This window comes from Propithecus coquereli, unplaced genomic scaffold (genome assembly GCF_000956105.1).
Source record: "Propithecus coquereli isolate 6110/MARCELLA unplaced genomic scaffold, Pcoq_1.0 Scaffold299, whole genome shotgun sequence".
Classification (NCBI taxonomy): Eukaryota; Metazoa; Chordata; class Mammalia; order Primates; family Indriidae; genus Propithecus; species Propithecus coquereli.
In genome coordinates this window covers 4294010-4318708 of record NW_012148607.1, presented here as the reverse complement: position 1 = coordinate 4318708, position 24699 = coordinate 4294010, and the positions used below count along the sequence as shown (strand labels likewise).

The 24699-nt window shown below is 42.8% G+C and overlaps 2 protein-coding genes across 2 annotated transcripts; both read right to left on the bottom strand.

The window, feature by feature from the left end:
• Positions 1 to 6027: 6027 nt before the first annotated feature.
• On the bottom strand, positions 6028 to 7680 carry LOC105814047 (olfactory receptor 2A12-like). Its single transcript, XM_012648923.1, has 2 exons — positions 7676 to 7680; positions 6028 to 6895 (listed from the first exon to the last, which is right to left on the bottom strand). Exons 1-2 carry the CDS (start codon positions 7678 to 7680, stop codon positions 6028 to 6030), a joined length of 873 nt encoding a protein of 290 aa, XP_012504377.1.
• Positions 7681 to 16523: 8843 nt separating this feature from the next.
• Positions 16524 to 23541, bottom strand: FAM183A (family with sequence similarity 183, member A). The gene is made up of 4 exons (XM_012648939.1): positions 23404 to 23541; positions 21478 to 21537; positions 19499 to 19602; positions 16524 to 16713 (listed from the first exon to the last, which is right to left on the bottom strand). Exons 1-4 carry the CDS (start codon positions 23534 to 23536, stop codon positions 16603 to 16605), a joined length of 408 nt encoding a protein of 135 aa, XP_012504393.1. The 5' UTR covers positions 23537 to 23541; the 3' UTR covers positions 16524 to 16602.
• Positions 23542 to 24699: the final 1158 nt, after the last annotated feature.

Here is a 24699-nt window from a genome sequence, read left to right as displayed (position 1 = left end):
TTTAAAATAGCTTATCCAAAAATCTCAGTTGTTTTTGGTGGGAACATTGGTCCAAATAACCTAACTCATCATAATTCTGGAAATGGAAGTCTCTTCTTCTCAGATCAATGAATTGTAAGGTATAAATTTACCTCTAAACTCTGCTTTAGATATAAGGCCAAAAATATTCATGTGTAGTGCTTCCACTTTTGGTCAGTTCAAAATTTTGTAATTTTCGTTGTGATTTCTTCTTCACGTTGAATTACTGATAAGTAAGTTGTTTACATTTAAAGCATATGTGTTTCTTTGTTGTTTTTTGTTTTCTTTCATTATCTTGTTATTGCTGATTTCTAATTTTATTTCAGGGATATGATTTGGTGATATTGATTTTTTAGAATTTGTTCAGATTTTCTTGTAGCAAGTGGCTATTTTTTAATACACTTTTCTTGTTTGCTTGGGGAAATAAATGTATTCTCTGTGTGTTGGGTAATAGAATACACGCACACACAAAATCTTGATAAGCATGCTATTCAAATCTTCTTTAGTCTTATAACTTTTTGGTCTAGGAATCTATCAACTTCTGGAGCAAAGAAATATTAGCAAAATAAGCTCTGAAATGTGTTAAGATATTAGCAAGGTTTGTTCAGCTCTCATGAGATTATACTCAGTATATCTATTTTGTTTTTAAAAAGAGAAATTGTAAAATCCATACTGTAAATATGATATTAATGGAAAACTTAAATTTGGCTTTATTTCTGTTAAAACAATAAATTTTCTTAGAGTTCTTAACAAGGACTAGTAAAAGTTGCACTTTCTGTTTAATCTTCCTAGAAAGCAGTGATTCTGTGCCTTACCAGAATAATTTTCTGTGTTTTATGTTGATTATATCATGTCTTTGAGTATTAAAAACAAACATGGAACAAAGATTCCTCATTTGTTAAAGAGCTAAAGTAATATATAATCATGTCCCCTTCTTCTATGTCTATTTTAAAATATATTATTGACACTTTGGTTAGAAAAGGTAACCAAATATTGCTTCTCAGGTCCCCCTGAGCCTATCTTACTCAAGTGATAAAATGTTGTTCATTTTTACCTCCTCAAGATCAGATTCTAAACTTAGAAAAATGAAGTAATTTCACGGTATCTTTTTACCTAAAACTATCTGAGATCTCCTAGAGTATCCCTGGAAAATCATAAAGATTTATTCTCTCACATTATAAAAGTAGAGATGGTAGAAACAATAAGGTCTCCACATTTCTTAATCAGCTCAACATTATTGTAGGAGCTACAAAGATTGTCAAATCAGAAGAAACTTCTAGAGAGTGACACAGTGTAAGAACAACTCAACAGGCCATTGCTGGCTTTCAGGATGGAAGAAGGTCACAAGCCAAGGAATTCAGGCAGCTTCCAGAAGCTCAAAATAGCCAGAAAATGGATTCTCTCCTAGAGCCTCCAAAAGGAACACAGCCCTACTGATACCTTGACTCTAGCCCAGTGAGACTGCTGTCAAACTTCCAACCTACCCAACTGTAAGACAATAAATTGGTGTTGTTTTTTATTTTTTAAAAAAGTAGCAAATTCTAGCTTTCTCTACATAAAGTTTGTATTATTAAAATATTATTAACTTAAATATTTCAGAAATCATACGCTTTATGGGAAGGCTCCCAGGCTTTCCCAGGATCCTCATTGCCCATAATACTTTCTTACTCTCAGAGGAAACATTGATCAAACCCTTACAAAATAACTATTATCTAAGCCTGAAAAGAATACCTCACTCCCCTACGTTCTGATATAATTGGCTGCTGTAAAAAATTAATGACATCCATTGAGTCTTTGTCATCTACAGGCAGCATATGTTCTACTCTGATGCTTATCCAGAGGCTCAGCTGTAAGCTATAGGCCAGAATTTGTGTCTTCAACAAAGAACAATAGTCTGAGACCCTCATAGAAAGGACTGACAAGGCACTCCGATCATTTGCAACTTCAAAGAATAGACACTTGGGTATAGGCTTCCAAACTGATACTGCTTAGGCAGATTTCCAAATGTACTGAGTGGACTGAGTCAGTGTTCCCAGGCCTCTTTCAGCTTAGATTAAGGCCAATTACATGATATTGACTGCTGACCAGAGATCAGCAAAGCAAGACTTAATTATGTAGAGTTGAAAGAACTGATGAGGTTGTTTGGATCACTGTTGCTATTATTTTTAATGTTCTATTTTTTATGGACATATAAAAAAAACTTTTTCCTCTCAAGCTATCTCTAACATCAGTTAAATAGATCCTGTTTTTGTAAACTAAAATGAAACATTTTAAGCTTGTATCTGATCCTTATTAACCCACTAACATTCAGAAACTCAAATTAGTCTCCTTATTTTTCACTGTGACATAGTTATTACTGTACATTCAATAGAATCTCTTTTCTTTTTAATCAAGATACACTTGGTGGGGTTGGTTATATAGCCAAAGACATGTTTGAGAATGAATACCTTTTAATCAGGCATGGTGAGCTAAGGGTTCACTTTACTTATAAGCCAATCTCTACAGAGCTTTCCCAGGAGGCCTGGCCTGGTATTTGTCTTGCAAGATTCCAACTTTGCAGGTAGTAAAGAAAATCCCTTTCTGGCCAGTGGGAACCTTAGCAAATTTTAAGGCCTTGATAGAAGAGTTCAACCAAATTTATAGGTATTGCCAGTAAAATACGAAGAGAAAATTTCTCGGGCTTGGTTTTCTAGCCTCAGTATAACAAATAACAGTAGATTTTAAAAGTTCCATTTTGAGATTCCTTATGAAAACTTCCAGACAGAAGTTAATTCTTTGGCTTTAGAAGTTGCTCAATACAGCATGTCTCTAGATTTGCAAAGCAAACTCAAGGAAGCCTACGTGGTTAATGTTCTTGCTATACCTATATAAACAATAGGCCAAACACAATGAGACCAGCATTTTTTGTGAGCAAGAGTAATCTTTGAAGATTATTTAAGATCACAAGAGGGGATACTGTCGGGGGAAAAAAACATCTAACACTTGCAAAAGGGCAAAACAAAAGAAATTTCTTGGTGCCCTCTTGGGGTAGTGGTGTGTGTTGTCTAGCAGATCCTCTGAGGATTATCTGGTTTTGTATGACTGTGCTCCTTTGATTGGTTTTCTATGGACTAGGATATTTTATAATGCTACAAATGTAGTTGTTAAGTTATAGAAAACTGATAGCAATGTAAATGATTCCTGTCCATAGTAATGCAAATGATCCCTATTTATTACAACACAAATGAAATTTGTTCAGTAGAGAACATAAATTTCTCTAAGTCAAATTCTTGCTTGAACCAGTCCTAACATCTTACTGGTTCCTTCATGAATTGATGAGCTCAGTAAAATCTTTGACATGCGTTCCTTTCATAACCATAAAGCAAAAGATTCATAAGATCATCTGCATTAAATTAAGAACTCTATTCATCAACAGTCTTCATTCTAATCTATTCTGTTCTTCTATTTTATTCATCAAAAGAAATTGAAAAGAATATTCTTCAGCAATTAAAATAAATTCACATGAATAAACGTCAAAAACCTACAGTTCATTGATTATGCAAAGTTACAGAAGAAGATATACTGTACAATTCAGTTCAAAATTCATGAAAACAAATGAACTATTTAAGAATGTCACGAATATTTCTTCGAAAATATTAATGAAAGCAATTTTAAGAACTTAAATTCTGAAACATAGACACTGGAATGTTAACAGTAGTTGTGTCTAGGTTTTAAGGTAATGAATGATTTTTATTTTTTTCTTTTTGTCCCTGCTTTATAAAATTTTAAGAATAGACATGTACTACTTTTGCAATAAAGAAAATAAGTAATAAACTCATAGAAGATATTTTCAATGCATGAAATAGACCAAAAAAATTAATGTCCAAAACATATAACAAACTACAAATCAAAAAAAGTCAAAAAATATCTCATATTCATCGAACACTTACTATTTGTTATTCACTGTAATAAGTGCTTTATATGTATTATCTCGTTTAATCCTTTTTACAACCTTTTAAGGTATATGTTATTTTCTTTCCATTTACTGATGAGGAAACTGAGACTCAGAGAAATTAGGTAACTTACCCATTATCTCTGAATTAACAAAGGATAGAGCTAGAATTGAAACCCCGCACTCTGACCCTAGAGCCTGCTACGCAATACTACAACAATCCTATGAAAACATGTTAAACTCATTAGCAACCAGGGAACTGCAAATGAAACAAAAAATAATGTTACCACTTTTTGTCTATGAGATGGATAGAAATGTTAGGATATTTGAGACAGATGAACAATGTCGAGTGTTGGTGAAGATGAGAGGAGTAGATTGGCATAACTACTTGGGAAAATAATTTGGGAGTATCAATTAAATTTGAAATTTCTTTGATTCCACAATTTGCAAATCTACTTCTACACATATATCCTAGAAAAAGATTTATATATGTAGAAATGCCCAAAGACATTTGTGGCAAAATTGTTTAAATAGTGAAAAATTAGAAATGAACAAATATTAATATCCAACGATAGGGAATTACATAAATGAAATGTGGTGTACTCAGATGCTTGTTAAAGAGAATGAGCTAGGCCTATAATTATTGCCAAATGGATGTCAGAAACATGACGTTGAGTTAAAATTTTTTCAGTTATGTCAATATCATGCTACCATTAAAATAATTTAAATACATACAAGAACAAGTCTATATATTGTTCATGGATACAATTGTGATTGATTGAGGGGAGTTAGAAATATTTAAAGGGCATTTCAACTTTATCTGTTATTATTTAATACTTTTTTTAAACAAGAAAGTAAATAAGACAGACTAAATATGGCAAAATATTAACAAGTGTTTCTTTTAGATGGGGAAAATGGAGTCTTTGTTATGTTATTTTCTATAATCTCTGTCACTGTATCTCTATCTTTGTATCTCTGTCTCTATCAATCAATCAATATATACATGTAGATATATGTAGATATAGATATGCATAACATACACACATATTTTTCTTTTGTGAAATATACATGTAGGTTGAACATCCCTAATCTGAAAATCCGAAACCCAAAATGCTCCAAAATCTGACTTTTTGAGCACCGACATGACACTCAAAAGAAATGCATTTCAGATTTTGAATTTTCAGATTGGGATACTGAACCAGTAAGAATAATGCAAATGTTCCAAAATTCAAAAGAAATCAAATGCTGAAACTCTTCTGGTCCCAAGCATATCAGATAAGGGATAGTCAACCTGTATTTGTTTTCTCAAAATAAACGTGAAATTTAAAATGTAATTTTTAAACTGACCAGGTAAGAGTCAGTTCCACAAACTGAGCCCAAACTAGACCAGTTATTAGCCATATTGTTGTACAAATATGAGATAAAATCATTCTAGCTCTGATTTTTACAGCACCTAGAGCAAAATGCAATGCTAAGTATTACTTGTAAGTGCTTGTCAGACAGTAACACAAGACTGTCTCCCTCAATAATCTGCCTACTGTTTATGTCATTTTTACCCCAAATTCCTCTACAGTGTAGAAAAATAATGTGCATGTTAAACATATATATTTCACAAAAGAAAAATATGTGTGTATATTATGCACATCTACATCTACATATATCTATATGCATATATTGATTGATAGAGATAAAAATAGAAATACAGCAACAGAGATTATAGAAAATAATATAGTGTGCACATTAAACATTGGGCTGGGATCATGTTGAACTGACATAAACTTCCAGAGGTAAGGAGAAAACCCAAGAAAAACAATAAAGCAATGGCCATGAACCTCAAGGACACAGTCTTTGTAAAGAAATCCTTTGCCTTCAATACTCAACTGAGTCTTTGGGTGGTGGCAGCCGATAATTTTCCAACAAATGGGTCAGGGGGAACCTTCAGCTGGGGTGACCACACCTTCTTAGCTGCTAACAGCCCCAGGAAGACTCAGGTGGGTCAGAACTGTTGTACCTTTACAGTACCAAATGAACCCCATCCATTCTCCTCACGACTGTGGACAACTCTGAAACATCCCAGGTCACTGAGCTGTCCCTCTGTTTCCAAGTACTTTCAGAAAGGCCACCTTTACATCTTTGTTCCTGAGGCTGTAGATGATGGGATTGAGGAAGGCAGAGACAACGTTGTAGAACAGTGCCAGCTTCTTGTCCTGCTCGGGGTCATACCAGGACCTGGGCCTCATGTACATGATCACGGCTGGCACATAGAACACAGTGACCACAGTGATGTGGGAAGCACATGTGGAAAAGGACTTGAGCCTCCCCTGGGATGAGCGGATTCTGAAGATGGAGGCAAAGATGCGATGGTAAGAGGCCAGGATGAGGGAGAGTGGGACCAAAAGCAGGATGAAACCCAATATGAAGTCCAGCTGGTCATTGAAGGATGTGTCTGCACAGGCCAACTTCAGGACAGCAGGGACCTCACAGAAGAAGTGGTTTATCTTGTGGGGGCCACAGTAAGGTAGACGCATGGTGAAGACAGTGTAGACCAGAGCCCCAGCTATGCTAATGGACCAACACACTATGACCATCTTGATACAAATGGGATGACTCATGAGTAGGGTGTAGTGAAGGGGGAAGCAAATGGCCACATACCTGTCATAGGCCATAATGGCATAGAGGACACACTCAGCAATGCCCAGAATCAAAAAGATGAACATCTGGGCAACGCAAGTTCCCCAGGAGATGGTCCTCCTTGGATACACCATATTAACCAACATCTGAGGCACAGTGGTAGTAACATAGCTCATGTCCACCAACGAGAGGATACTGAGAAAGAAGTACATGGGTGCGTGGAGGTGTGAGTCCAGGTAAATCAGGGTGGTGATTAGTTCGTTCCCCAGAAAGGTGATGAAGTGGAGGAGGAGGAAGAAGGTGGCATTCTGACCTCTGACTCACTGGAGAAACCAAGGAGGATGAACTCAGACACAGAGTTGTGGTTTTCTTTGCCAAGTCTCCGCATGGCGATCTGCCTACTAAGGAGAAACAAGGACTTCCCTATTCTGTCCTTGGCCCTGGGGAAGGGAAGATGGGATCGACAGAACCCGAACCACACACGCAACAGCATGCACAGTAACTTGCGGATTAGATCAAACCTTTGTTGAGTTGGACAGAAAGGTCAAAGAAGGTAGAGAAGCCGTGGCACTGGGCAACAGGTCAGAAGATCTAGATTCATGCCTGTAATGCAGCATAGGAACCTGACTGCTCACAGGGCCTTCTCTGGAAACCACCCTCACCACAGAAAACAAGGCATTAGGTTGCCACATTTGTAGCAGGGAACCCAGCCAACCCCTCGCCACTGCCGAATTCTATCAGGGCTGCACAATTTTCCCAATCTAGAGTGAGCAGATGCCCCTGCTGGGAACTTAAAATTATGACACTGAAAGTCTATGTCAGTGGGCTGTGGGTATTGAGATATTGTCAAGTCAGAGCTAGTGTGGTGGCAACCCAAAATCACAGGGAGATGCAACTATAGAAGAAAGGAAACGTGGAGGTCTTACAGAGACAATGAAAGACATGCTGGGGACAGAGGGGACAGACCTTACAGCCCTGAGACCCAAGAGATGGGCCCCTGGCTCCTGGATTGCTCCTCCCTCTGAGGCTTGTATGGGTCTTGTTTCCTATACCGGGTATAAGTGGAATTTTCTGTTGAATCCTTACAATTACTACCCCATGACCACACTGTTAACTCAGCTCTTCCTGGGTATTCCATGGTTGTCACCCAGCTGTGTGACCTTGGGAGAATCCCTTCACCTCCCTTGGCCTCAGTCTCCCCATATGTTAAATAAAGAATAGAAATAGAGCCCTATGGCACAGGGCTATGGCAAGGAGCATATGAGATGCTGTATATGAAGACATCTTGCAAAATATAAAACACTAAGCAAATAAAAAGGTTTAGTACAGGTGGAATGAATTGGGAAATCAGAAGGGCTCGGGGCAGACCTAGCTTGATCTTGGGTAACTCTATATCCCTCTCTGAGCTTCACAGCCCCATTTGTAATATGAGGCTGTTAGATTCAATGGCCCCAAAGGACCCTTCCAGCTCTGATGTTCTTTTGTACCAGGAGCACCAGGCTGCTGACCCGTGATTGTATCAAGTGCCTGAGAACCACAGTGAGGTCTGAGTGGAGCAGCCAGTGGAGCAGGATTGTGTTGGCACGAGATTCATTCCAGGAGCTGCAGACACACAGAACCTTAGAGAATATAAAGAGTATAGACTTGGGCATCAACACACCTGAGCCTGGTAACCTCTTTACCTACTCCTGAGTCACTTAGCCTCTCAGAGTCCCAAGATCATTTGTAAAATGGGGATAATATCTCCATAGTGGAGATTGCATGAAATATGCCTGGTTTCTAGAAAATGCAATAAATGGAAGCAATTTAGATTATGGGAGGCTGTGTGGAAGGAGGCGTGGAGAGAGGAAAGAACAGGTACACTAGCATTCTTGAGCATCTGAAGTTACAGAGGACAAGGCTGAAAACCTGATCATGGGGACCAAGTGTCACGAGATGATAGTGGAGGAGTGGGAGATGGAAAAGCTGTCCCAGGCTGAATGAGCAAAAGAAGACGGTGTTAGATGTATGTTCTGTGCTTTCAGAAACACCAATAATGGGATTAAGGAGAAAAATGTCCCAGAGATGGAAGGTTTGTGAAAGTAAGAGGAGACTTGGGCAGCTCAGTCTTGGACATTGAGTGGGGAAACCTTCAGTAGATAAGGACTGATGATCCTCTCAATACACACAGAAAAACCATTTGACAAAATTGACTACCATTTTATGATAAGAATGCTTAACAAGTAGGCATAGACAGGATTTATCTCAAAATGATAAAAGCCATATATGAGAAACCCACAGCCAACATCATACTGAATAGGGAAAAACTGAAAGCATTTCCGCTTAGAACTGGAACCAGACAAGGTTGCCTTCCATTACCACTTCTATTCAACATACTGCTGGAAGTCCTAGGCAGAGCAATCAGACAAGAGAAGGAAATCAAGGGCATCCAAAGAGGGCCAGAAGCGGTCAAACTATTGCACTTTGTTGATGATATGATCTTATATCTAGAAAACCCCAAAGATTCTGCAAAGAGACTACTGGAATTGATAAATAAGTTAAGCAAAGTCCCAGGTTATAAAATCGATATATGCAAATCAGTAGCATTCCTATCCATCAACAACAGTCAAACTGAGAACCAAATCAAAGACTCAATACCTTTCACAATAGCAACAAAGAAAATAAAATACCTAGGAATATAGTTAACTAAGGAGGTGAAAGACCTCTACAGTGAGAAATATGAAACACTAAGGAAGGAAATAGCAGAAAACATAAACAGATGGAAAACTGTACCATGTTTATGGATTGGCAGAATCAACATTCTTAAAATTCTATACTACCTAAAGTGATCTATGAATTCCAAGCAATCCCTATTAAAATACCAACATCGTTTTTTTTTGCAGATCTAGAAAAAATAATTCTATGCTTCATATGGAACCAGAGAAGACTCCATATAGCAAAAGCAATCTTAAGCAAAAATAACAAATTGGGAGGCATCAATTTACCAGACTTCAAGCTATACTACAAGGCTATACTAAAAAACAGCATGGTACTGGCACAAGAACAGAGACATAAACCAATGAAACAGAACTGAGAACCCAAATATAAAACCATCCTCATATAGCCATCTGATCTTTGACAAAGGGGGACAAAAACATACATTGGGGAAAAGAATCCCTATGCAATAAATGGTGCTAGGAAAATTGGATAGCCACATGTAGAAGACTGAAACAGGATCTGCACCTCTCATCTCTCACAAAAATCAACTCACGATGGATAACAGACTTAAACCTAAGGCATTGAAACTACAAAAATTCTAGAAGAAAATGTTGGAAAACCTCTTATAGACATCAGCCTAGGCAAAGAATTTATGGAGAAGACTCCAAAAGCAATCACAGCATAAACAAAAATAAATAAATGAGACCTGATCAAATTAAAAAGCTTCTGCACCACCAAAACACTATCACTAGAAAGAATAGACAACCTATAGAATGGGAGAAAATATTTGCATGCTATACACTGGATAAAGGGCTGATAACTAGAATCTACATAGAACTCAGGAAAATTAGCAAGAAAAAATCAAACAACCCCATTAAAAAGTAGGCAAAGGACATAAACAAGATCTTTTCGCAAAAAATAGACTAATGGCCAAGAAACATATGAAAAAATGCTCAATATCTCTAATCATCAGGGAAATGCAAATTAAAACCACAATGATATATCACTTAATTCCAGTGAGAATGGCTTTTATCAAAAAGTCCCAAAACAGCAAATGCTGGTGTGGATATGGAGACATAGGAACACTCATACACTGCTGGTGGGACTGCAAATTAGTACAACTTCTATGGAAAGTAATATGGAGATACCTCAAAGAACTGAAAGTAGAACTACCATTTGATCCAGCAATCCCACTACTGGGTATCCACCCAAAGGAAAAAAAGACATCTTATAAAAAAAGACACTTGCACCCGAATGTTTATAGCAGCACAATTCACAAATACAGATATGTGGAAACAACCCAAGTGCCCATCAATACATGAATGGATTAATAAAATGTGGTATATGTATATCATGGAGTATTACTCAGCCATAAAAAAAAATGGTGAACTAATACCTTTTGTAACAACCTGAATGTAACTGGAGACCATCCTCCTAAGTATCACAAGAATGGAAAAACAAACACCACATGTACTCACTTTTAAATTGGAACTAATCGATCAACACTCCTATGTACATATGGTAGTAAAATCCAACAGAAATCAAGCATGTGTAAGAGGGGAGGAGGGCTGGGTTCATTCACACCTACTGGATATAATACACACTATCTTGGTGATGGGTACACTTATAACTTTGACTCAAACTGTACAAAAGTAATTCATGTAACCAAAATGTTTGTACTCCCATAATATTCTGAAAGAAAAAAAGATGTAAAAGGAAAATTTGGCAAGCAGAAAAATATGAGGTAATCATTAATTCAAGGAAAAACCAGAAGCTCTATTGCAAAGGAAATCTTACAACAATTCATCTAATTTTACAGGGATTGATGGTGCTATAACAATTTGGAAGGATGGGGAAGAGGAAGGGAAGGAGGTATAATTTATATCTTCATTTATCATAGAAGAAAGGCAATTTTGACTCAACATCTAAGTTGTCATCCATAAATAGAAATATTATTCCATATCCAAACTAACTGCTAAATCTTTCAGTACTCAGTTCTTAACCAAGGGCATATATTCCTTTGATAATTTTTCTTTCATTTATTGAAAGAATTTTATACAAAAAGAAACTATCAACAGAAAAAAAACAAACTCTGTAAAATAAAGAGGTTTATTCTGAGCCAAACATGTGTGACCAGGGCCAGGGAGCATAGTCTCAAGAGATCTCAAAAAAATGTGTCCTAGGAAGGCAGGTTACAGTTTGGTTTTATACATTCATGGAGGCAGGAATTATAGGTAAGATCATAGATCAATAAATGGAAGGTATACATTGGTTCAGCCCAGAAAAGTAGGACATCTTGAAGAGAGGGCTTACAAGTCCTGGGTGGGTTTTAGGGATTCTTTACTTGGCAATTGGTTGAAAGAGTTAAGCTTTGTCTAAAGACTTTAAAGTCAGTAGAAAGAATGCTTGAGTTAAGATAGGGGGTCTTCTATCTGTCATGAGATGCTACACTGGAATCAAGTTGGAAAGTAAGCCACATTATACCTGGTTAATATAAAAACCCATTTAAGGAGGTTTTAATGTTTTTAAGGCACGATTCAGCAGACCTCATAGAAAGCAATTTGGACAAGAGAAAAAAGGTCAGAGTTCAGTCCTCAGTTTCCCCTTTGGCCAAAGATTATTCCATGGAATGCATCTGTAGACCAACAACCAACAGGAGGTCCCAGGACACAAGGAAGCCTCATTCCCAGTTTTTCTATTTGGTCGTCTGGCATTGGTGACAGTAACTTCAATATTTGTGATATCAGATCTAAGGGGAAGGACATGATTTGACCTGATTTAATAGCCAATTGTTTAAGAGGCTAGACAGGGTTCAGTCTAAAAAAAACATCCTGGATCAGATCTATTCTATGAGCTATCACGATCCAGGTCAATGATTTTGTCTTTTTCTTTTTCCTATATCTGGCATAGCATTTACGAGAGATATAAAATGATAATACAGCAATGTGTCATAAAAATAGTGAAGATCAGCCATCAAAGAAAATTATAGGAAGATTCAGCAGGCAGTAAACAACGTAACTAACCAAAAACTCCTCAGCATGCATAATTGTATTCTTCAGTCAGACTTACAATGTGTTCACTCGCCTTATCAATGGTCATTTTAATCTTATGGTAAATCTTCTTTGAGGATTTGTAGGACTGACATCAAATCAGAATCTAATAAATTTAATTTTTTTCTGGCCAATTGGTCTCCACAAGTATAACATCCATAAGTCAAATTCAAAGAGATCCTTGGAGTCTTTGGTCCCCAGGAGCTCACTGTGGAAAGATTCTGTTACCAGTTTTGTGTTATGTGTTAAAGTGCTAAGTAGTCCTTGACATTAATGCAGTATTTCCCCCTTGACTAAGGTGGGCTCATATAAGCCTTCATCCAGCCCTGCTAGGTCTTCCTGTTATTATTTCATAAGGTAATAAACTGCTTTCCAAAAGGAATGGATCTAAGGTTAAGCAAGACCAGTGGGAGGGCTTTTGGCCAAGGGAGGTTAAAAGCTTCTATTCACTTAGCTAATTGAGTATTTGTTGTGCCATTTGTCCATTCTACCAACCCAGAGGATTGGGGATGATAAGCACAATGGCAATATTGTATTATGGGCCAGATTTCACAAATGGATTGAATCAGTTGTCCACTAAAATTAGTCTCATGATGCCTGTGTAGTTCAGAAGGGATTCCCCAAGTTAGAATGATTCTTTCTAACAATAATTTGCCTACTGTGAAGGCAGTAGCCCTCTGACAAGGATATGCTTCTACCCTCAATGAGAAAACACACAAACCCACACCAACACATATTTATAATTTTGAGATGGCAACATCTAGATGAAATCAAATTGCCACACTTCAAATGATCCTGTAGGCAAAGGAAAATGACCTTTGGAGCCATGTAAGGGCTAGCCAGGGTTGTGTTTGGACACGTACAGTACATCAAGAGTATACCTTTTGGGGTTTTTTGTTTTTGTTTTTTAACTTTTTAAAGGTTGAATTTTATAGTATGTTGATTATATCTCAAAACCAAAAAATATCTGTTTACTACAGCATACTACAATATCTAAAGTGAAAAACAGCCTAAATATCCAACAACGCGGGAATCTGGTAAGATCCTGGCGACCACTGGACTGCAACAGAGGGAATGCTAATGGCATGGGCTTGCAAAACTGCCACAAAAAGTGGACACAGGGACAAGTGGACACTGGAGGGAAGCCAAAAATGTACACGGTTTGGTCAGGACTATCTGCTTAGTGTGAAAAAAAAAATAATAAAGCTGTTTCTGTTAACACTTACATAAGAAATACTTCATGGCCGGGCATGGTGGCTCACGCCTGTAATCCTAGCACTCTGGGAGGCCAGGCGGGAGGATTGCTTGGGCTCAGGAGTTCGAGACCAGCCTGAGCAAGAGCGAGATCCTGTCTCTACTATAAATAGAAAGAAATAAGCCAAACAACTAAAAACAGAAAAAATTAGCCAGGCACGGTGGCGGGTGCCTGTAGTCCCAGCTACTCAGGAGGCTGAGGCAGGAGGATCGCTTGAGCCCAGGAGTTTGAGGTTGCTGTGAGCTAGGCTGACGCCACGGCACTCTAGCCCGGGCAACACAGTGAGACTCTGTCTCAAAAAAAAAAAAAAAGAAAAGAAATACTTCAGGCGGCAGGCTTTGTACTAAGAGCGGGCTTTGTATTAACGCCCACTCTGAATTGGTGTTCTAAACTCCATTTTACAAATGAGGAAACTGAGGCTTAAACGGCTAAGTACCATACCCGGACAAACACCGCGGCGGAACAGGGATTCCACCTCCGTGGGTCGGACCCCTGGGCCGGTTACCCACAGGACACCACCTCAAGTATATTTTTTACTGTTACTTAAAATGAGAGTTCAGGGCGTTGGGGTTTTTATTTTCTCCAGAAAGCTGTCCCATCAGTCTTCTTCCCTCCCTCCTGCGCAGTTCATTCACAAGACAGTATCTGTATACCACCGAGGGGAGGGATGTGTCGCGGTTTACGAAGTCACTTACCGAAGTCACTGAGGAGACCACGACCGTGCGACAGCCACCTGAGCGTAGAGGTGAACGCCCACGGAGAAGGCCCGGTCCAAACCGGCTCCACCAGTCACGAGTTCGCACGTTGCCTCGGGCAAGCGCCACCCAAACTACGTCCCTGTAAAGCAGTCCCACAGTGCCCAGCACTCACTCCACGCTCAAGACGCCTTCGCTGTTGTGTCCGCCTGTCTGAAAGGGCCAAACACAACCTGCCGGAAATGGCCCCCAACAGCCCGCAGGCCGGCCCCTGCCAGGTATGCGTGGGGCCTTCGACCTCAGGCCTTAGAAAGACGCTCTTTCCAGTCAGACCCTGCGCAGCGACAGGTCTCGGGGTACCCTCCCGCTGAGTTTAAGGGGTGCAGAGCCGACCCCGCAGAACCAGCACACCCCACGCGCCCGGAAACGCCGACCCTGCCCCCACCACATTCGCTCCTCCCCCCGCCCCCGCCTTACCCGCCAACGTCCGGTCCCACCCCAGCTCCGCAGCGGGGGCGGCAGCAGCCCTAGGACCGGACCGACGCCAACGGGCACCCCAGCCAGCACGGGCCTGCCTGTTCAGAGGGTCCCTTCCGGCTTCCCCTCAGGCTCAGCACGGCAGGAGTAGGACCAAAGCGTGGAAAGACCCAGAAAGACCTTTTATGTTATTGTGACGGATGGTTTCCAGAAATACTGTTTTCCACATGACATCATTTTTTTGGGGGGCCCAATGAGTCATTTCATGAATAAATTGAAGAAGAGGTTATCGTGCCCCTATAGGAACTATGGATTTTCTGTCAGGGCCTAGTCACAATTCTCTACACCTCCTTCTTGCTGCCAGATTTGTTTCTCTCCAGGGGTTGATGTCTGTTGATATTGTGAAAGAATGTTAGTGAGGATATTGGCAAAATGGAGGGTGCATTCTCCCATAGGCCAGGCCATCTTTCTTAGGGCAGCATTCTTTGCTGCAGCACCAGCTAGATTATTTCCTTTTGCTTCTCCCGTGTTATCCTTTGAATGCCCAGGAACTTTTATGATTGTGACCTGCCTTGACATGTGGATTGTTTCTGACAGCTCTGAGACTTGGTGCCCATGTCGTATAGGTTGCGCAGGTAAGTGTGGCCATGTCGCATAGATTGCCCATGCTGTGTTTCCATAGCATGCTGAAATCATGGGCTACTCCAAAAGTACATCAGCTATCAGTGTATATATTTGCTATCTTTCCTTCAGCCAACTGGCAAGCTCTAGTTAATGCTGTTAATTCAGCCACCTGGTCTGATTTTACACCCTGGAGCTGGGCACTTTCTATTATATCCACCACAGAAATGATGGTGTATCCTGCCCAGTAATGCCCCTGGTCATCCCTTAAGTAAGAGCCATCTGGGAACCAAATTAATTCAGCATTCCTGAGAGGAGTTTCTTGTAAAATCTTCCCTAGGGGAAAGTAAGGTATTAGTTAGTAGACTGCAGTCGTGGTCTTCCTCTCGTTGTTCGCCTGGGACAGGGAGGACAGTGGCAGGGTGTTACTGTGCTTCAAAGTGATGTCCAGGGCGGAAAGCAAGAGCACCTCATAAGAGGTGAGGCAGCTGACATTAGACTGTTGAGTGTGGTGAGAGTTAACAAGAGATTCCACAGAATGGGGGCACAAATGGTCAGCAGGGACCCCAGGACAAATTCTTTGACATTCTTACATAAAAAAATGGCTGTAGCTGATATGGCCCTCATATAAGGGAGGTGTCCCCTTGTTACTGGGTCTAACTACTGGCTCAAATAACCAATTGGCCTGTGATTGTCACTTTTTTTGAGTTCATACTCCTAGAACATTTTCAATTATTTTGTCTACAAAAAGGCAAAAGGGAAGGCTGTAGTTGGGATGGCCAAAACCAGGCACCTGGGTGACAGCCTGTTTTAACCCCTGTATGTGCTGTTTTTCGCTTTCTTCCCAGCTATCCCATAAGCTTGCATTTTATGGTTTCTGCCACCCTCCTATATTAGTTTTCTAACTTCTAAATATGTCTTCAGTTTTCTTGATTACAAATATTTCTCTCCCATTCTCTCTGTTGTGGGTTCATACCATTTTTAATCAATTTATCATCCTTTATTAGTGCCTGGGAAGACCAAGGAGGCGATTACATGTACACAGCCTGCCACCATTCCTTGGAATCCTCACACTGGCTTACAAGACAAGGATTTCAACCAGCAGACTTGGGCAGAAATTGAGAAAAGTGAGACTCAGGATAGGAAAAGTTAGAAAGTAATGTTTATTTTTCTGTGCAGTACACACTTTAGGCATCAAATACAGGGACTGACGGCACCACTGGGATGCTATTTGTGGCGATCATCTTCTCCCAGGCTCCACATTTTAGCCTTATACAGAGTGATGTCCTTGTAGACCCTGAAGTGGTTCAGCCTGTGGTCATGGCGTTCTGGGTTGACCTAGAGAGGAGGATGCAGGATGAAAAAAAAGCCTGTGGGGAAGGGGGCAGACCTGGGGTTGGAGTAGGTGGACCTGGGTTTAAATAGGTCCCCACTCTGCTGACGTGTGGCTGCATTGGGCAGTGGAGCTGACAACGTTCACATGAAAAGGGTTGTGAGTTTGAAGGAGAATAGCCTATGCCACTTTGCTGCACTCCCTATCCCACCGCCTCCACTCGAGGCCGCACTGTGGGTTCTTTTGCTAACTAGAATGTGAGCTCTGTGAGGGGAGGGGCTGTATCTGTCTTAGTAAATCCCCAGCACCTAGAACAGTGTCCTGTGCACACTAGGCATTCAACACACATTTGTTAAAGGAAGGAATGAATGTGTTGAAAGAGTCGCACAGAGAACTGAGTAAAAGTGAGCACTGACACGTCTTATAGAAGCTATGCTGTGCAATTAACTGCAAATGTCACCAGGAGGCATGAGGCTGAGAGGTACTCGCTGACTGTGGCTTCCCCGTCCCAGTGTTGAGGTTGCAAGTATTCTACCTGTCCAGGGTGAGGTCCTGCCAGGTGGCTGCGAGCCCCAAGTTGGACTGATCAAGACTCTTCTGCCCCCAACCACATCACCCAGAAATTCCAGCTTCGTTACCACTTAAGGCTGCACAACACCTGGATCTGTGGCTTTGGGGCTATGCTTTCTTACTATGCCAGCAGCACCATCTGGTGGCATTGGCCCCAGGTTTATAGTGACAAACAAGCATGGAATATTTGCAGACCCTTTGCAACTCTATAGTGATAACTGAGCTGGGGGCACATGCAGTCTGTTATCTGCAAAGCCTAAGAGGGTCTGAGCAGGGCAGGCCTGGCTGGGCCAGCCACAGTTGCCCTTCCTGTCATGGTGAGCTTGCCATGAGACGTCCTTCGGGGTCAAAGATGCAGCATTTCCACACCCACACTTGCACTCACGTGAGTCAGGTCTTCACTGGTTAAGAAAATGAAAAACGGTGACTTCCTTTAGTTGTGCTTTGTGGTATTTTACTAAGATCCTTAATTACCTAGCTTGGGTGATTTCTTTGTTCACCCCAACCTCCCTTCCTTCATGACCCTCCTTCTCCCCTGATGAAGGTTCTCTCCTTGACCAAACTCTACTCAGGCTCCCTGAAGCCTTTTCAACTAGGCCTGACATTTGGACTTCCACGTTCACATCTGCATTGTCCAACTTTAGCAAAAATCCTGCTCAGTTTCATCAGAATCCTCCACCCTCAATATCTGACCACCTTAGTCGGGTCCCTCATCCGCCAGCATCCCGCAGGTGATGTCTGATCACCCTGGCCCGCCTTCAGCAAGAATCCTGTCAGGTGGGGTTTAGACAGAAGCCACCTCTGCCCTGATGTTTCCTCATAGTCATTTTCCATCACTGACCCCACTTGCTCCTGGCTGGACATTCCCACTTGCCCAGCTGTGCTCAGAGTTGAACCTAATCCCTCACCACAAACCCCACTGAAATAATAGCTTCTTCATGTGAGAAAGTATTCCTTCTCCTTTTGATCAATCACTGAGTAATCCTTTCATTGCTCATTTGCATATTTAATAACTGTCCTTCATTTTCTTCTTTAATACTCTTACCTCATTCACAATTAGTTAGGCCTCCCTCCTTCTTTTGAGTGGTGACCTCCTCTCCAGCTCTCTAACCACATCCCTGCCCTCTGGACTCCGTCCTTCCTTATGTAAGTAATAGAGGCTCTGGCTGCAATCTTCTATCTCCCCCGCTCTCCTCTCTCCATGCCATGCCCCGTGTCTGAAGAGGAGCTGTTGCAAATGTACAGCTGATTTACTCTCCTCCTCACTGGTAAAACCTGGACGCATTCAGCCATTTGTCCACATCTGTGTGAAGCAGCCCTGCAGGAGAGCCATGTGCCCTACACTGGAGTTGCGTAAATAGATGAGAGGGCCTGGTTCCTGCAGTAGGAATCAGAGAGCGACACGGTGTGCAGGGTCCTTGGGAAGGGAGCACCCTGGAAAGTTCCTCAGTGGATGGAGGCAACGGAGCCCAGAGAAGGAGCCACGAGAGGCCCCTGGTTGGTTCTAGGTGGGGCTCAGTGTCCTCCTTCCTATTCTTAACATCAGCATCACACTAGCCCACATTTTTGGGTAGTTTCTCTACACTGTCTCATTTAATCTTCACAACAAACCATTGTGTTTAGATAATATGATTATCCTCACCTTAAGACAGATGAATGAAGGCTTAGCTAGGTTACAGTCTGCTACAAATCCTGCTTTTTCCATATAACAGAAGCTCTGTATTACTTAGAGTGATAATGTGTAGGAAACTATGTTTCCCGGGCTCCGTAGCAGCCAGTGGAGTCCTTCAATGAAATGAGGAGAGTGCTTTTTCTACCATTCCCATTGTACAGACAAGGGACCAGAACTCACAGAAGTTAAGTGACAAGCCAAGCCCACCGTGGGGGTCTCTGGTGGAGCAGACTCGGGCATCTGTAATCAGCGATGGTTATTCAACACGTATACAGTGTTCCTCTGTGCCAGGCACTATTCTTAGAATAGCACAAATACGCCCTCCATTCATCCTCATCACAGCCTTATGAGACAGGTACGGAAAGGTCTCCGTTGGCAAATGGGAAGCTGAGGCGCTAAAGAACTTAGTACTTCCAGGAGCCCATAGCTAGTAAGTGGCTGGCAGAACTCACACCGAGCCACCTGTAGCTCCCTGCTGTGTTCTCTTGGCCTCCACCTGTGCTGCCCTTGTGCTCATGCTGTTTAGTAAGGACAGCAGCCATGCTTACCAAGGGCTCAGGGTCCCATCCAATCTCCTGGTTTTCAGTCTGTGTCTCTGGGTACTTCATCTTTGGTCCCTGGATAGCATGGTGAATGAGATTCAGAAACCTGGCTGGGAGACAAGTTCAGAGTTATGAAGGAGTCGGAATCTGGGAGCAGTGGAGGTTCCTGTGCCCTTTACTCTGGACACATCGTTCCTCAGAGCAGAGTATCTGGCCTCAGAGACTTGCCTAGACCTAGAGACAGGGACATCTGGTCCTTCTGCTCTGCTTTCAACCACTATGGGGGGGTCACTGACGCTGTGCCAGGCACTGTTCTGGGCCCTGGGGGTGGGGAGAGCACTGAGTGAGGCAGACATCATCCCTGCTCTCCTAGAACTCACAGTCTGGATGGGGGCAGAGGACACAACATACAAGCATACAAATAGACTCTATAGTGGCAGGCCCATACAAATGCTATGAAGGAAAAGGTGGGAAAGGGCCTGAGAAGGAAGGGCAGCTACTGCATGGCCAGCCTTGGGTAGAGGCAGAGGACAAGCACACCACAAGCAGTGAAAGCAAAGGCCCTGGGGCAGGAGCAAGTTTGGCTACTGGCCCAACAGAGAGAGTGAGGAGGAAGGTGGTAAGGAGTGAGGTCCCATCCTCCTGGACTGAAATGAGTGTGGCTGCCGACATCAGACGTATGTTCAGCTGCACAGCTCCTCTGCCCAAGAGAGGCAGGTGCATCCTGGAATGACCCTGGGCTTTGGAGTCGGCGCCACCTCTAGCCTGTCCGGTGGCCTCACTTCCTTTGGCCTCACTGTTCTCGTCTGCAAAATGGGAGGAAAATGCCTACCTCAGCAGGATGACTGAGAATGAAAAGAAGAAAGATGATCCAGGTGACCGGAACCGGGCGGGGCATATGCCTAACATAAGGCAGACAGCAAGTCCTCCTGCCTGGCTTGCCAGATCCTCATCACCTGTTATGTTCCTTCCTGCTCCAAGTCCCCAGCTTGCGTCCTTTATGCTGGCTGGGAGAGTGACTACAGATGGCGCCCTGCTCTCTGTGACCCTGCCCTCCGCATCAGTCTATCTACTAGTCAATCTCTGTCACAGTGCCCTGAGATCCTCTACTGCCCCCCTCCCAGGCTGTCCTCCGACACCCTTCCTGCACCACATTCCGCACCAGGAAGGCAGAGGGGAAGAAGCAGGGCTGACGGGAGGGATGGACTTTCCACATAGGCCTCTTTCTTCCTTCCCACACGTGGCCCCCTCTCCCCCTGTATTTTGTGGCCATGCAAAACCACCCGTGGGAGTGTTTCTCATTTCTGTGCCTTTGCATACAACTCAGAATGTCCTTCCTCAGTCTCCTCCGCCTCACCCTATGGTCCCTCCTCCAAGAAGACTTCGAGAAGTCCACAGCCTCACTGGGGCTCCTGTGTCCCATGCTGTTGCCACACCAATCATGGGTCCTCTGCACTTGTCTATTGGTTTCCACGTCTCCTTACTTGTCTTCTCCATCATGATGCTATGAGATCCCCAGCCCAGCCACAGCAGAGTGACTACCTAACAATGAAAAGACTCATACTAATAACTAACGTTTCCTGAGCACTAAGTACCAGATACTGTTCTAAGCACTTGCATTTTTCTGTTTCATCCTTTCAAAAACCCTAAGAAATATGCTCATAAACGTTAACAACATGTCAGAAGTAGAGCAGTGAATAAGTGGCAGTCCCAGGATGTTACATCAGTGAGTGTGACTCCAGGACGTGTGCTTGTGTGATGAACCAACGAGTGCAGTGTTAAGGCCGTTAGGAACATTTTTGTTGGCTTGACAGTTGTAATTGAATATGTCAGTCTCTTGTGAGTTTGAATAGTATGAATCAAATTTTCAGGATCAAAGCAGAGGAGTCTGAAGCTTGACCCAAGGGAACAGTAAACTGAGTTCTCTGCAGCCAGTCAGCCTCTCTGTGCTCTAACTCGATGGCATCTCAAAGCCCAGGACTTACCATCTGCAGGTTCCTCCAGGTTATCATGCCAAGACATCGGCTTTCTGGTTATCGTGTGAACTGGAGAAAAACAGCATCACAGGTTTGCGTTAAAACACAAATTCCCTGCCCTCTCTAAGACCCACCTTAGGTAAGACACCCATTTGGCGCCTATTAAGTATCTGGCACATGCCAGGTATTGTGCTTGGTGCTAGGGGATAAAGTTGAATAAAGGCCTCAAGAAACTCACAATCCACGGTGGCACCGTCCAGTATGGTGGGCACCAATCACATGTGGCTACTTGAGTTTGATTAACTGAAGTCAAATGCAAGGAAAAATTCAGTTCCTTAGACACACCAGTCCGCACATTTCAAGTGTGCAACAGCCACATGTGGCTACTGGCCACGGTTTTGAGTCCAGCACAGATACAGAACATTTTTGTCATGGACAAATGCTGTCTTGGACGGTGCTGGTCTACAGGGGAGGCAAACGTGCCAGGCAGCCAAGGGAGGGTAGCCAGATACTGATCTCTACCCAGGAGGGTCTGTGATAAGAGAGGAGCGGAATCCACATTCCGCTTTCAGCTCAAAGTTACTGCTGTACCGGTACGTGGCTGTAAACACGACGGAGAAGGTTCCCACACTCCCCGAGTTTTCATTCTATTTGTGGTGACCGATGAGAAACGAACGTGGCATCAGGCGACGTAGGTGTGAAGGAGGCAGCGGAGCAGGATGAGAGGAGAGAGCGTCGATGGTGGGGGTGTGGGCGATCCATGTCCAGGGAGACACATTTGAGCAGAGCCCTGACTGCCATGGGGGAGTGGGCGGTGTGAGGACGTGTGGGGAGAACACGAGCGTGAGCTTGGAGGGTTTGAGCGACATCAGGAAGGCCTGAGTGGTCAGGTGGAGTGAGCTAGGTGGGGATTGGCAGGAAATGAGCAGGGGTGAGTGGAGACCAGTGGACTGCAAACTGATTATGTCAAACTCCTAGCAGTAAAGCAGCTTGGGAGCGTGCACCCCTGGTAGATGTATGTTTAGATAGTCTCTGTGTACTATTGTCAGTATGTTAGCAAAGCATAGTTTCTATCTGTATAGATAAAAGTCAACATCAATACAAGTTGTAATATTTTCTCACTTTACCCAAATGGGTCATGTCCCCAAGGGACTGGAGCTGAGAGGCAGCACTTTTCCCAGAAAGCCTCAATGTTGCCTGAAGGGATTATTTATGTTGTTGCCATGGAACAGGATTGAGAAGAATTGGACATTAATTTTTTTTCCTGAAATTAGTGGTTAAGAGTTCCAGATTAAACCACGTTAGTTATAATTAAAGACAGTATAAATTCTCTATATAGCCAGACTGCAGTGAACTGTAGTGTACAGTTAATTAGGCACACAAGTTGGGGACTAAATTCAGGAAGAAGGAACAATGCTTATGTAGGTAAAGCTACAGAAATGGCATGATGTATTTGGGAAATCCATTTCTTTAGAAATGGCAGTGGATTAAGGAGTGTGTGTGGGATCCTTAGCCGTGGCTGTGGAGACTCGCGACCAAGATGCTTACTAAAGGAATACGGCTGGAGTGGAGCAAAGTATGAAAAAAACCTTCACCTCATTAAAAAGCAAACAACATAAAAACAAAACCAAAACATAAAAACCCTGAAAAATATAATTATTTCAAAAGCAATATTATAAAAAGCCGTTTTTATCCTGCAATGAAAATACATAATCGCCATATGGCTCCATTGTAATACATCTAATATATCTGATGTGAAGCGGTGCGAGGCCCTTCCAAGTCCTGGGTCTGAGGTCTAGGAAGGGCAGAGTGAGAGAAGCTCTTCTCCCTCCCTGGGACCCGCACCGCCAGCTGGCAGCCCTCTCAAGGCTCCTCCTGAGCCCCCCCACCCCGCGCCAGCACCCCTCGCCCTTCCCCCACCCCGCCACCCCTCACCCTTGCGCAGGGGATTCACGTGATACTGCGTGTAGAGTTTCTGGGTGCGCAGCTCTTTGAGGTACAGTTCCCGCAAAATCTCGTTCTGATGGACTTCATCCGTGACCCCCTTCTCCCTTTGGCGTCCGGCCATGGCCTTGGCGCGCAGGTCCTGCCAGCGTCTCCCGCGCCCTCTGTTGGCTGGCCTGGTGCCAGCCACGCGGACTCCAGGCAACCGCGTCCCACGCGGTATCAGGGCAACACCTCCTGCCGCGGGATTCTGCTAAGTTACATCACCTGGGCGCCCCCACCTGGCGCGCCCCAGGCGTCCCCCACCTGGATCCATCCAGCCCTGCTCCCACCTCTGGAGACTGTATGTCTGTCGTTCCCCTCCTCTTTCCGGTGCTCAACTCACCTGCCTGGCCTTCTCGGGTCCCAGCCTCATTACTAGAACCGGCCCTGGAGACCCCCAGGAAAGGGCTGGACAGCAAGTGGCAGACCCAGGAGCTCAGGGACATATGATGGACCTCACTTTGGTCAATTATTTCCTAAAAAAGATTTTGGAAGGACTCAGAAACCTCTCCCACTTTAAAGCGGATGCACATTAAAAGGGAACAATGAATCAGGGAAAACTAATTTTAGGGATGTTTTCTTGAACTCACTATATCCCAATTATTATCATTTCAAAGGTTCCATACAGGAAGTATTGAGACATTGTTTTTTCATAGTATTTCTAATCTTGGTAAAGGTGACACTTCATGGCACATCTCAAGTGCTCGTTAGCCATACGTGGGCAGTACAGTTCTAGATTTCTTGTTTTTACCCTTTCAGATTTACATCTGTGTTTCACCTGAAATGGATTTCTGAGTGTAGTGGGAAGTAGGAATGAAGTCTAATTTATTTTCCCAACGAGGATCCAATTGACCCAGCACCAATTTATTGAAGAGACAGTCCCGTCCCCACTGTTCTGCTATGCTACTTTGGTCTTAAAGAAAGTGTCCACACACGTGTGACACTGTTTCTGGACTCTATGCCATGTCATTCGTCTTTGTCTCTATGCTTGCAGGAGTACTGGGCTATGTGAATTACTCTAATTTTTGTATGCAGTTTCGATATCTGGTGGGATAGAATGTCCTCTTAGGAGAGTCTTGCCTATTCTTGTCCCTTTGCATTTCCATACAACGTATAATCAGCTTGTCAAATTCCCTAGAAATATCTGCTGGAATATTGGTTGAGATTTTATGTAATCAAGATATCAGTTGGAGGAGAGCGCTTTTTACAAAATGTCATCTGTTCATCGGATGCTATCATGTGGGT